The sequence below is a fragment of the Impatiens glandulifera genome, chromosome 4 (genome assembly GCF_907164915.1).
Source record: "Impatiens glandulifera chromosome 4, dImpGla2.1, whole genome shotgun sequence".
Classification (NCBI taxonomy): Eukaryota; Viridiplantae; Streptophyta; class Magnoliopsida; order Ericales; family Balsaminaceae; genus Impatiens; species Impatiens glandulifera.
Window position 1 is genome coordinate 16,084,876 of NC_061865.1, and position 14,170 is coordinate 16,099,045.

Consider the following 14,170-nt stretch of genomic DNA (forward strand, 5'->3'; position numbering starts at 1 on the left):
TATTTTATATAATTTAAAAATAAAATTAAAAGAATGGTGATGAAGATAGTAACCATAAAAGCAAGAAAAGATCATTTATTATAGAAGAAAAAAAATATTAAAACTGAAAGGAATCCCCAAAAAACTGAAAAAACCAAAAAAAAAAAAAAAAAAATGAAATCTTTCTCTCTCTTCTCCTTCTCTCTATTTATGTCAGTCTTTTGAAACGAACCTTCTCAACTGCATGCATTTTCGATCTTCTCTCTCTAGAAACGACGCCATTTTTGAAGAACAAGGAAATCTTCTCTTCTTCCATGGCGGTTGAGCCTCTCCATCTCAATCTCATCAATAACAGGTTCGGATCTGATTCTGATTTCTCATCTTCTTTGTTTTGTTTCTCTGTTGCGATCGATTTACGAAACTGATTGTGATTTCATAGGGAATTCATAGGTCAGAATGAAGGAAATCGAACAGTTATTGGATCATACGGAGGAAATCATCCGATTTCCGGAATGACGATCGCGAATTGGAATTCTCAACCGATCTATGTTGACAACAATGCCTGTAGTAATAATCTACTGATTTCCAGGAAGCGTTCAAGAGATTCAATCTCATTTCTAGGAGAAGATATTTCGTTAGAGATTCAAAATCATCAGTTAGAGATCGATCAATTAATCGCAATGCACGTACGTTTTCATAAACGAAACTTGATTTCATTTAAGTTCTTCCTTCTTCCTGTTTGTTTTCATAATTTATTATTATTGTGCAGGCGGAGCAAATGAAATTGTATATACAGGAAAGAAGGATGATAGAAACAATGAGAATCATCGAAACTGTAGAACAAAGGATTACGAAGAAACTAAAAGAAAGAGACGAAGAAATAGCAAAAATCGGACAAATCAATTGGAATCTACAAGAGAAGGTGAGAAATCTGTGTAATGAAAATCAGTTATGGAAAGATCTTGCAGAGAGGAATGAGATGACTGTAAATGTTTTGAAAAGTAATTTGGAACAGATGATGATGATCCATCATCATCATCATGATCAGATTCAAGAACAACAACAGGTATCGTTCTGTAGTAGTAATAGTATTAATGGAGGTTTTTGTGAAGAAGTCGCCGGCGCCGGAGATAGGATGTGCCGGAGATGTGGAAAGGAGGAGTCGTCGGTGTTGTTGTTACCTTGCCGGCATCTTTGTGTTTGTAGTGGTTGTGAATCTTGTGTTAACAGTTGCCCTATTTGTCAATGTACTAAAAACGGCACTGTTAATATTAATTTGTTGTTTTGAATTTTGGGGAATTATAAAACAGGATTATAACAAACAAACAAATTTACAATAATAATAATAATAATAATAATAATAATAATTTCTCAAATATCTATATAATCTTCTTCTTTTGGAATTTTTATACCCAAAATATATATAGTATATCAAATAAAGTAAATTGTTAAATTTGGATAATAATCTATGAAATTTTGAACTTATTATTTAATTTTTTAATAAATCATAATTATGACATATATGGTTGTAAAATACTCATTTAGGCATTTACAATATTTTAATTTTAAAATATTTTTCTTAATTCCTTGATTGTCTGATGCGTAACTTATAATGGTATTAGTGACGTTTTCTGAAATTCGTTTATGAAAATTCGGTAGAGTCGGTCGGGAAAGTTAATCGTTTTTCTCGAGAACATAAGAGAGAATTAGAAATACAAGATAAATTTTGGATAAAATGAGGGTATAAAAGTAAATTTTATTTTTTTAATAGAGTAGCAAATAGTAAAATTTTTTTTTATGAAAACTTCATATTTTACCATAAATTATGTTTAATAATTTTTATTTTAAAATTTTAAGAAATTAAGAACAAATAATGGTTAATAAAAGATGGAAAGGAGATGATATTTATATTCTCTATTCTAAACACTACTAAAAGAAATAAATAAATATATATTTATTTATTCTTATGGGTTTATAATTTAATTACATATAATTAAAGTTTATTTATTGTGATTAAACTCTAATTAAAATATGAATTAGAATCCTCACTCTTAATAATTTGTTCTTATATGGGGGCGTGTGACGAAGGCAAATAAGATTAAGATATGACACGTGGCGGGGAAGAAGTGGCTGACAAGAATAATTAGATGTGACGTGGCTTGGCTGATGTGGCTGACTAGATGTGACATAGCATGGCGTGGGACGGCAATTGTGTGGTCCTATGACTAGGGTGTCCTAGGGAGCGTGTAGTCAATAACAACAATAATTTAATTATTTTTAGCAAAAAAAAATAAATAATAAAATATTTTCACGATTTCTATCAATCAATACTATTTTATTTATAATTAATGTCATCCAACTTAGATTGTGACTTGTGATGAATGTGATTAATACTACTTTTTATAATTAAATGTTGACAAGATTTAAATTTGGAATTATCCATAACTTTTATTTAAAATATATTTTTTATTATGTATCTTATTTAAATATGTCAATTTAAAATAAATTATTAATATTTTATTTAAACTCAAAATAATATACAAATTTTTAAATATCCTACATATTATCCAATCAATTTATTTAACAATTACTAAAAAAATAAGTATTTTTATTTAATTTATTTTCATACTCAATCAAGCTTATCCTAAGTTTTCATGAAAATCAATTGAATAGAAACTGAAAACAAAACAAAAAAAATGAAAAATCATCACCTCAAACTCATGTCCAAAAAATATGGGTTTGCATCTAAACTAATCACACAATCAATTTAAAGTGTCTTAATTCAGTTAACCAAATGCCTATAGTGCCCCTAGCAAGGGTAGGTCCATCACAATAAGAGCATTGGATTGAACTGAAATATACATTTCTCAATCATTGTCATTTTGCATTGGTTGTCTCAAAATTTAAGATTCCCTTAAAAAACCGAAAAGTCTCAGCAAGAATGCCCTGATTAAAGGGGTCATGACTGTGGGGATCGTGAAAACAATTTGACGAAGACCTTTCTATAACTTCTTCTATCCCGACCCAACATGAATTTGAGTCAAAATCGCGACAAATAACGATGATGCCTAGCTAGTCTCCATAGTCAACAACATTTCACATCTAAACCCCTACTAGGGAAAGAAAATAAAGAAAATAAAAACATTGAAGTGAGTGAATATAAATTGACCAATTTATTCACTCAAACATACACATATATATATATATATAAACCATTGTCCAATGAAGTGAACCCATTACTATTAGTAAGTGAATTATAACAAAACACAACTACCAACCAAAGGAGATGATCACAACCACCACCAAATTGCTACTACTGATATGATCTTGATCACATTTTAGTGAAAGAGAGAAAGTGTGTGTGCAAAGTGACAACAGTAGAAAGCAATTGTGTGTGAATGTGTCAAAGAAAGCTGTCAACTTACTTTAGTGTGATATAAATACGTAATCCAGTTATCAGTTGGAGGTGGGGCTGCTGCTTCTGTAAAAGGAATGGGACAAGTAGTCATGTATACAAACAAGCATGAAATATGGGTTCTTCATTTAATCAAAATTCAAATGTGAAAGAGATAAAAAAAAAAGAATGAAAGAAAGAAAGAGAGAGATACCCACTTTTTCTTCCCATCAACAACAACAACAACCCACATTTCATTCATTTTGTGCCTACCACCTTAATTTGTTCACAAAATCCAAACTTTTCAGCTAATTGGACCCCACCCCCACACAAACCAAACCAAACCCATCTCTAAAAACAAATTTCAAAAAAAGAAAAGTTGATGCTGAAAAGTGAAAATACTTCAGAATCTTGCCAAGTGGGGAGATATTGAAATGCAAATGTAAGCATACCCTGCTGCACGGAGATTTCAACACCCATGGCACCATGCAGTAGTAATTGCCATTTTATCTAGTGCTTTGTTTATGTTGCTTGCTGCAGTTGCATTCCACTATGTGTGATTCACAAAGGTATGATTGATTTGTCAGCATAAGAATCAACCCACACCCACAATTTTCTTTTCAAAAAAAAAAAACAAACAAACACCATTGAAAAAAAGATCTAATTAAGTTGTTTTTGTCTATGACCCAACCAGACCCTATTCAGAGAATCAACAAAAGCATATAATGTAAGGATTTAGGCCTTTTTAAAAGAAAAGACATATTTAGGCATATAATGTAATACCAAGGTTATTTGAAACAGCCACCCGGTTATTCAAATAACCCCAGATCAAACAAGGCCCTAGTCCCTAGATATGACCACCATTGGTTATGGGTGAAGCACTAAAACTTCAATTCTTTCTTTATGTGGATATATCAGATGTCCTCCAATTGGTTTTCTTATGGTTTACAAAATTGCAAAGTGGATTCTCATCTAATGATATCCTATCTAGAATGTCTGATGGCTTGTACTATGTTTACAATCTTCCTTTTTGAAAGTTTGCACATTTTACAACAGTAAGGTTAAGACGCGGACTAGAAAGTAGATTTTGACATGACAAAGAATCAGCTATCACTATGAACTGTGATTAGAAGTGAACAAGTGCATATGATGTGTGTGTATGTGGACAACTAAATCATATTGGTAAGTAAATGCACAGAGATAATATGGTCCACCAATTAATATGGTAAGAAGATGGACTGTTTTTATTAGGATTTCAATTTCTTCTTTATTTAAAAAAACAAATTGTATTTTTATTAAACTACAATAAACAAAACCAGTTCAATACAAGTCTGAGTTCTCAATTCTCCACATCAAGATTCTTGAAAGATCCACTGGAGAGTGATTTAACAGCAATGGTGAAATTCCAAAAAAAATTGCATGGTGATAATAAAAAATGATTCTCTCTATGGTTTTTGGAACAAGGATCATGCTCCTGAAACTTCTTTTTCAATTTTCTTATACTTTATTTCAACCTCAAATACACTTGTATACCAAACAAGCCCTCAAATCTTATCTAGGTGCATCACATATCATATGAAAATGTTAGTCAACTAGATTCCTCCTTACAATCAACACATTTAACACTAGCTTCACCATTGACTAAAATCACAAGTGGATAATATATGATTAACTAGAAAATACTCCCTTCATAATACTTGGAAATAGAGGAAGTTTCATCTAAACATAGATGGAGAGTCGAATGACACCTGTTGTAAGATGTCAGCACAAAGCAGGTTTGCCAACTTGACAAATAGTGAAAAGCTTATTTCAGCAGATGTCTTTCTTATGGTAGAACCTGATTCAACCACATTAGTCAAGAACAAAAAATTAAGAATAATACTCTATCTTGTTTACCACAACTACGATTAACTGCCTGATGGAACTAAATATGCTACTACAAATATGTTCACAAGGAAAATATAGGTTTAGGCCAACCACTAATATGGGATTGGACAACCATTTAATATGTGAAGACAGTTTATGCATTGACTTCAAGATCAGCCTACAGTGAGAGCCCATATAGAAGACAAAAGATCCTCACCTAAAGGTTATTAAACATTGATCTTCAGTATAGAGAAACGAATCTTGAAATCAATGGAGGCAGTGTACCTCCACATAATTTAAATACACTAAATTCGCTTCTCTGAGGATCAAGGACCTGAATGGAGAAACTGATGACTGAAAGAAAGCAAAAAAGACTTTCAAAGAACCTAAGATCTGAAATCCTCATTAACAGAAATATGCTGAATCTGATGAATCAATCGTAATATGACATTTCACGACATATAAGAAGACAATGATGAATAGAAATAATGAAACCCCCTTCCATGCAAACCAAGTAAATGATCACACACTAAGACTAGTTACTTACATCGCAGCCAGAATAAAGCGAACATACATCAAGGAGTTTTATTTTACACTTCAAAAAAAGAATAATACAGTTTAAGACTACTATCTGAAATTAATGGCAATTCAAAACATGTGTTACCTCACCCTGGTAGCAAAACGAAAAACAAACAAAAATCAATTTCAAGGACCATGATTCAATGAATTTGAATAATTAAAAGTTCCTGATGTTTCTCTAGAGTCAATGAATTTGAATATTACTGGAAATAAAAAGGCATGTCACATCATTTCTAACATGTGCTATTTAGTAGCATGTATCTATTTCCAAATGTAATGAATACTCCAAGCAAGAAACAGTATTAATAATATTCTTATTTCATAATGAGATCCACAAACACAGTAAAACATTGGTTATGAGAATATAACATAAGATTTTTTACCCTGATATATAATAACCGTGGTAGCTTCCCAGATACCCTTGGTAAATCTGCTTGGAACTCAATGAGACCCTACTAACCCATATTCTATATTTTTCAGCACAATCAAGAATTCAAAAGGAGGGTATACAATAAATTATCTGGTACACATCTTTGCCAGAAGCATCTGCTACTTTTGCTGCTATGAAGTAGAAAAAATCGAAGAAAAAAAAATCCACTCTGCAAATGATTCCACTTCAAGAAGATGAGGACACAATGTCTATGTTTCTTCAATTTCCATCATGCTCTAATTCTATGTCACTTATTACTTCTCCAACACACTAGGTAAACTAGCCATTCCTATCTGAAACTTTTCATTTCTCTTTACCCTAAAGCTTTCAGAAAACCATTCATATTTCTCCACAAATGGATTTCCTATAGAAAGCCCTTGAGGGTTTGGTTCAGAAAGACTTGGATGTTCCATATAGAGTTGTAAGGACATGGGCTCACTGCTCATTGACTTCACAGGAGTAATTAATGGAGGTTGCATCCATTGTTTCATATCTGTTGGAATCCATAAATCAGCTTCCTCGCTTGTACTTGCCTCAGGCAGTGAACGGAAATAAGTTGTTATCTCCCATCTACAACCTGCCAATTCAAGATTTCAGAGATAATAAGATAAAGCAGTTGAAAATAGAGATATAATGGAACATTTACAACATCATTTTCTTCCTGAAAAACAGAAGAAACCAAGCTGCTTCAGACCTACCCATGGGAAGAGGTTTCGTTAGAGGTTCCGATAGTGGAAGCTTAATCAAGAATGAACGGAGAGAGAACTGTAGATCAGCTTCCTCCACCTTTTCGCCATAAGACTGGTTAACAGATACCCTGAAAATGAATCTCTCCAATGGGATATTCTCAGCATTGAAGAATACTACTGCCACTCTTTCCACCAATCCCTGCCAAATCAGAAAACCATTTTCCAGCTCCGTGTAAAGGGTAAACACCAACTTACTGCATTATGGATACAGTGTAACATGTGAAGTGATTCATAAACATCGCGAATTCATTACCATTGTCAATTGTTCACATCATTCACCTTAAACACGAACAAGACGAAACAAAATGGTTACAATGAACTTATTAACCGTATTACCTTGAGGATGTGAGAACGGAGACCATTCACAGCAGAATGAATGTAGTCTTTAAGTTCTGGATGACGAGCCCTATGAACCACAACATTCATATATCGCCGCCTCTCATATGCACCTTCAAGTAAAATTATAAAATCAAATGAAACTGCAAACTAATGCTAAATTAAAGGCTATGGAGAGTACTAATTTCTTATTTGGATTTCAAAACTGGCAGTTTTAGGAAAGATCATAGATAGTCATGCTGCCTCAATCTAAGTAAGTATGACTCAAACTAGTTTTTAATAAGGGGATTATTAGAATACCCGGAGGATAAATTCCTTTAAGATGGACGATGGAAGTGATGGCAACCTCTAAGAATTCCACAAGAACACGAGCAGTCTCAGCTGAAAAATTTAGAGAAGAATAAGATTACGAACAACAGAAAATGGAAGTACATATATGTATCATATATGAATCTAAACCTTGTGGAGACTGTCTTTCTCTACGATCCATTGGCGCGATAATCGATCGCACTTGTCTCTTAAGAAGGCGCAGATTCTCTGAAAATTTTCAGAATTTTGGTGTTATGATTTCTGAGTTTCTTGCTCTAAGCATCTTTAAGGGGAAATTTGAGGAAATGACCCTAAAGAGCGGCCTAAAACAGCGGATGGTGACCCCAATTTTTTTAATGACCATTATACCCCTGCGTCACGCACCCTCCAGCTGCGACGCACCCTAAACCCTATAAAGTCATTTTTTTTTCATTTTTGATTCATTTTCTCTCTCATCAATGTCTTCTCCGCCGTGAACCCTACTGGTGGCGGAGAAGAATTTCTCTTCTTTTTCATCGCCGAAGAACCAATCGAAGAGGCACCGTCGACCATTCCACTATATTCAATGGCCTAGAGCTGCGAATAACTTCCAACGGCGAACTGCGGCTCCAACGACGAACGACGACGGTCGAAGCAAAAAAATTTCACTATATTCGTTTATATTTTGTTTACATATGATTGTTTGTGTTGATTTCCTATACATATTATTGTTTGTGTTGATTTCCTTTACAGAACGTCATTGATTCGTCCTGATTCGTTGAATGCAGGTTGATTGGTTCAATGCGTCACGTAAGATGCGACAAGTAGGATGCGTCACGCAGGTGCATCACGTAGGATGCGTCAAGTAGGACGCGTCTCATCTGGTTAGCACATTCTCTGCCTAACGCTTTTTCTGGTTCCTTGTTTTATCGTAGACATGAGAAATATATACCAACTTATTTAGGTTTCCGGAGGAAGGATCACTAGAATCAGTTATTATAGATAGTTATTGATTTATATCTAGGGTTTGAACATAGTGCCGATTTTCCAGCAAGCACACTCCCGTAGACGTGTAGTATCATATAGCTGTGGAATCTCTATATATGGTTTGGAACCTATTGCGCCCCCTTTTTTTGTAACTATTGCTGTATCATTTCGAAAGTTATTTTGGCATGTTATTGTACCCTAAATAACTCATCTTGTGTTTTATGATTTGTTGCATCTTTTCAGTTATGTTCTGGATCTTCCTTTTGTTACCTTTTTGAGCATTATGCAGGACTTTTGATTTTTTTTTTGTAGTTGATTGTTTACATGAAAGTGTTAAGACTTTAGAGTTTTAAGAAGGGAGGTGCACAAACTGTTTTGGATCTTCATATATTAAGCAGTAGTTCTTCAAGTAAGTTAGCTTACATTTAGGACTATATAGATTGTGAATCAGTTTTATTGGACTTATAGGCAAACTGTAGATGAGTCTGATGTTAAGAGAAATATGCGGAAATTTGTTATTAGTCTTAACTTCGAAAGCCATTGCTAGTCGACTTCATGCTGTTTTATTTTGAGATCTTCTGGTGGTGTAAAATGACAGGTGTATTGGAATATACACTTACCTCCCATATGTAGATGTACAGTGTAATAAAAGAATAATAACAATATGCTTATTGTTATCAAACTTGATGCTTTCATGGAGGCTTACAATTTTATTAAATCAATACCGATTGGTTTACTTGGTTGATGTCTCACATTACCTACAACATTGTTGTTAGGTTGGAGAATCATGGATTGGACCCAAATGCTGAAATTGTTTCCAAATGAGTATGATATCATTTTCTTTATACATTCATACATATAAATCTTGATGTTGGTGCACACATCTATCTATTGGAGGATATTTTAATGATTAAAATGCAAATGGTCATTTAAATGAATGATGTTTCTTACTTAATAATTGTGCAGACGAATAATATTTAGGGGTCCAGCAGCACAGGAAAGACAAGAAGGCAGCAACGGTACCACCCAGAAAGACACAAGAGATGATGATAACTGAGAAGTTCCTGAAAAACTTCCCTAGACACTGTTGTTATGTATTATGTATGTAAGAATGTATGTATGAGCCCTAAAAGGCTTTCCATTTTATCCATGTAATTTTGACTTTGGCTTTGGCTTGTAGATGAATTATGGAAAGAGTGATTGGAGTTTTATTGGAGATTAGTATGCCAAATTAATTCAAGCAATGTTCTTGTTTCTTCAAATGCTGATTATTATTAATAAAAAGTTTTTGAGTTATATATCAACATATAGTTAAAAAATTAAACAATCTTTACTTGCAAAAGAAAATTAATTCAACTAAAAGAAAGACTAATAAATAAAAAAGAGTGTTATATTTTGTTATCTACCAAGAAGAAGCTAGCAATTCATATTGATTAGCAAAGCCAAAAGATGATGTCCTCCTGCTTCCGCCTTGACCGTACTTTTCATTCCATTTTTGAAGCTCGTTCATGTTGGATGTCTCATCATTCGTAAACACAAGCCAAGGGAATTTTAGTCATGTTGTCTTCCTGCTTCCGCCATGGACTGTTTTAGCTAAGAGAATTTTGCATATCTTGACACTTTCACCAAACCACTGCAAACATCATTTGTAAACACAAGTGTTCAATAGTTGTTTTCTTCCTATCAAGGGAAATCCATAGAAACAAAATAAAAATTAAATTTAACAGTTAGTTACATTTGATAATAAAGTTGAGGCAGTTATGTTGATAAAACTTGTGCGTGCTTCAGTTATAAGTGCCTTAGCAATAAGGGTTTTCCAGTTTCAGGAGGTCCAAAAAGTAATATCCTCTTGCAAAGCTAAAACAAACAAACAAAAGTATATTCCTTTTTTCTTTTCTAAATGGGAGTATTATGATGAAATAGACCAATGAAACAGTACTACTAGTAGTAATTCAATCATTCTCCTTCTACTGAACGATTTAAGAGGCACATGCGTGACGCACCTGCGTGACGCACCTACGTGACGCACCCGGATTTCGCCGCAACGGTGGTATTTACCTACTCATTCCCTAATCACTAAACCCTAACAAAAAAAGCGTGGAAAGAGAGAAATAAAGAAAGGAGGAAGAATACCAGTAGCAGAAAGAGACATTGTGAAGGAGGAGAAAGGGATTCCGCCGTCTTCGTCGGTCGGTGGTTGTCCTTTTTAGAGAGAAGGAGGAGAAAGGGAAGTGAAGAAAGAGAAGAAGAAAGAAAGAAATGAAAAACTGGAATTTTTTTAATTATATAGTAAGGGCATTGTGGACTTTTCACAATGCCCTCGGGTGCGTCACGCAACTGGAGGGTGCGTGACGCAACTGGAGGGTGCGTGACGCAATAGGGGTATTTTCGGCAGAAAAAATTTGGGGGTCACCAGCTCTATAAAAAACATGGGCCCGCACCAAACATAATTTGACCTCTCTTTAGGGTTATTTCCTCAAATTTCCCTCTTTAAGCTTCCTCTTTCTGAATTTTATTGAATATCATTTTATTTTGATAAAACAAAATATATTATAACTAATTTTTTTTTTTGGTATGACGGGACAATTAAAATTTAGGACTTATTTTTTTAAATTTAATAATTGGGGGGCATTTTATTGTTAAAATTATATATATAAAAAAAACCTCGATTTTTTTTAAGTAATATTGTTAAACTTATTATTTATATGACACTCATGAATAAATTAAATAAAAAAATAATTTTACTAATTTAACTACTAAAATTCTTAAACAAAAAAGCTTAAAACTCTTGACTCAGTAGTCAAATTAGTTACGAGAACTTTAAAAATAAGGATCAAGAATGGTGAATTAAAAATAAAAATTCTAAAATATTAATTGACCATAATATGAAGCCCAATTGGATTGATCGACATATAATTTCTTTAAAAAGTTATGTATGTGATACATGAACTTTTAATTTTTGAGTTAATTAATTTATCAATTAAAATATTAAAATATTATTATTTTTTTAAAATAAAATTATATTTTTCTTAAATATTTTCACCTAATTTAAATTTGTAATTAAATAAAATTATTTAAATAATTCATTATTTCAAGAAGGCTTTGGGATTTATGTAAATAAATTATGTTTTATTTAAAAAAAAAAAGTTGATCAACAGTTATTTTGAGAATGTGAGTTAAAAAAAAAAAAAAAAGTTATAGGATTTTAAAATTCTTTCTAATTTTCTCTCTCTAAAACAAATCTCTCCATAAAAAAATTATGAAAACTTCACTTTTATTTGATATTTCTTATATTTTTGGATTATTTTACAAGAAAATATTGTAATAAAGTTAGAGTTGGTTAAAATATTTCTAATTTTTCCTTTCTCGAAAAAAATATTTTTTTTTATGGAAATCATAATTATTGAAAGTCTATCTCCGAGCACATGATGTCCCTTGGTTAGTAGGCGTGGTCGTGCGACCCGCTTGGTGGACGGACAACCTCAGGTAAGTGTTCAGGGCAAATCAAAACGTAATACCGTAAGAGGGTCAAGAGAAGTCAAAGGGTCAAGTCGAATATCGGTTTTTAATCGGTTTTCTCAACAACCCTTAAAGCGAAACTCGCATTTGGGTCTAGGAAGACTATAGGTAATAACATAAATGTTTCAGGTGGTAGATGGAGGATTCTAGAAAAGGGTCGGCCATCGACTAGACTCCTGTTAACAACCAAAAGGAATGAGATGTCTCTAGTTAACACACAACCTATGCAGCTATCTAGGCTTAGAGCGGTGCAACCAAGTCCTCGTAATGATGAAGTTCTGACCTATGCAGTAGTGGTAGGCGCTAAGAAGCAACCGGTTTGGGTCGACTAGACGAAGGCGATTCATGTCGGATTTAAATTTTTTAAATTTCAAACATTGAAGGTGCGCCCTAGAGTTGTGGCTATATCAGAAATTATGAACGGGAAAAGAAGAGAATTGATGTTGATTTGGTTCAATTAAAGTTGTTACATCAGGCCATTCATACGTGGGATCGAGGGCGATTTGGGATCATACCTAATAAGAGCATCTTTTGGTATAGATTCAATTCTCGTGGAAGATATGTTGCTCTATGAAAAGAATTTAAAACAACGTTTATTATGCCAATTGATAAACATATTAGACCTTTAGTCGAGGAAGGAATTCGACGACTCATTGATGGTTAATCAGTTATTATTGAAAATACACATGTTGTAGCGACCAAACACAACATAAGAACGCCCGTAAATAAGAAAGGTACATGGATTCGATTGTTTGGGATGGAAACAGATATGTGGAATCATGATCTTCTTAGTCAGGAATATAATGATCTTTGGGAATTTATTGATATCGATGAGAAAACTCAATTAGTACAAAAGAACAGTTGTGTTATAATTAAGGTGCGTCATTCTGATCTACATAGTTGTTACCCTGAATCTATTTGGGTTGATAACGAGACATATGCATATAAAGTGACAGTGTGACCTGAACATCTTATTGTCGTGTCTCCTTCTTCTGGGTCTTATTTATCATCAAATTCGCTTGTGTCGGAAGCGTCGACTTCGTGTGGAATAACAAGAGATTCAGTTATTACACCATTTTATGTCGATCGGATCCGTATGGCTAGCCTTGCTGATGTTGAAAGATTAGTTGTTGAGATAACAAATTCGGGGAGATTCAATATTGCCGGTGTTAGATATATATTACTTTTATTATCTTCATTAACAATTAAGGGTATTTTAGTCTATTATCACTTAAGGGTATTTTTGTCTATTGTAATCACTAACTATATAAACTCTTTCATTACATTCAGTTTATTTTATGTTTGCTAATAAGATACCCTAACTTCTCTCTTTATTTCATCATGGTATCAGAGCCTCCATTTATGGATTCTCTTTGTTCAACCTAAACTTTCAATCTACATTTTTTGATTTGGATTTGGTGTTTGAGTCTGCAATCGTCAATGGTTTGTTTTTACTTCCTTTTTCTCTAGTTGATTTTGTTTAGAAATTTGTATTTGTGTCGCGTTGTGTTGCATAGTGTCGCGTTGTGCCATATTTGTGTTGCCGTTGTTGGTATTTGTATTCGTGTCGCGTCGTGTCGGATCGTGCCGTATTGTGTCATATTTGCGCTGTTATATTTGTGTTGCCATTGAAGATTTTTGTATTCGTGTCTCATCGTGCCATATTTATGTATTTGTGTTGCTGTTGGAGATTTGTATTTGTGCCACGTCGTGCCATACGTATTGTTGTTTTCACCATGTCTGATCGTAAAGATGATTCGTCATTGAGTGCACTGTTGAGTTATAGAGCCTACACTTATAATAAATTCTACATTGTTAATTAGAGTTTATTAGGTTTTCTTTTTTTGGTTTTGAGCTTGGGCCTGATTAAAGTTATTTAGGTTTATTATCTGAATTTTTACCCTATAAATATGTGATTATTAAGGGTTTACAGGATGAGATAGAATTCTAGAGAGATAAAGTGTGAGACAAAAACTCTGTATTCCTTCTTCTTCTTCATAGTAAATCTGGTGGTGGCTGAAGTGGATGTAGCTCAATTTTAGT

At 33.3% G+C, this 14,170-nt stretch overlaps 2 protein-coding genes across 3 annotated transcripts; one reads left to right on the forward strand and one right to left on the reverse strand.

Annotated features, from left to right (window-relative positions):
• The first annotated feature begins 240 nt into the window (after window positions 1–240).
• LOC124936910 (probable BOI-related E3 ubiquitin-protein ligase 3) lies at window positions 241–1,303 on the forward strand. Its single transcript, XM_047477441.1, has 3 exons — window positions 241–334; window positions 419–665; window positions 749–1,303. Exons 1-3 carry the CDS (start codon window positions 294–296, stop codon window positions 1,265–1,267), a joined length of 807 nt encoding a protein of 268 aa, XP_047333397.1. The 5' UTR covers window positions 241–293; the 3' UTR covers window positions 1,268–1,303.
• Window positions 1,304–6,109: 4,806 nt separating this feature from the next.
• LOC124936023 (DNA polymerase zeta processivity subunit) lies at window positions 6,110–7,908 on the reverse strand. Of its 2 annotated transcripts, XM_047476473.1 has the most exons (5): window positions 7,793–7,908; window positions 7,634–7,714; window positions 7,334–7,446; window positions 6,947–7,136; window positions 6,110–6,825 (listed from the first exon to the last, which is right to left on the reverse strand). In XM_047476473.1, the coding sequence occupies exons 1-5, from the start codon at window positions 7,821–7,823 to the stop codon at window positions 6,503–6,505; spliced, it is 738 nt and encodes a 245-aa protein (XP_047332429.1). In that variant the 5' UTR covers window positions 7,824–7,908; the 3' UTR covers window positions 6,110–6,502. The 2 variants fall into 2 exon arrangements, with proteins under 2 accessions (XP_047332429.1, XP_047332430.1); XM_047476474.1 differs by lacking the exon at window positions 7,793–7,908 and having other exon boundaries at window positions 6,947–7,191; window positions 7,634–7,649.
• Window positions 7,909–14,170: the final 6,262 nt, after the last annotated feature.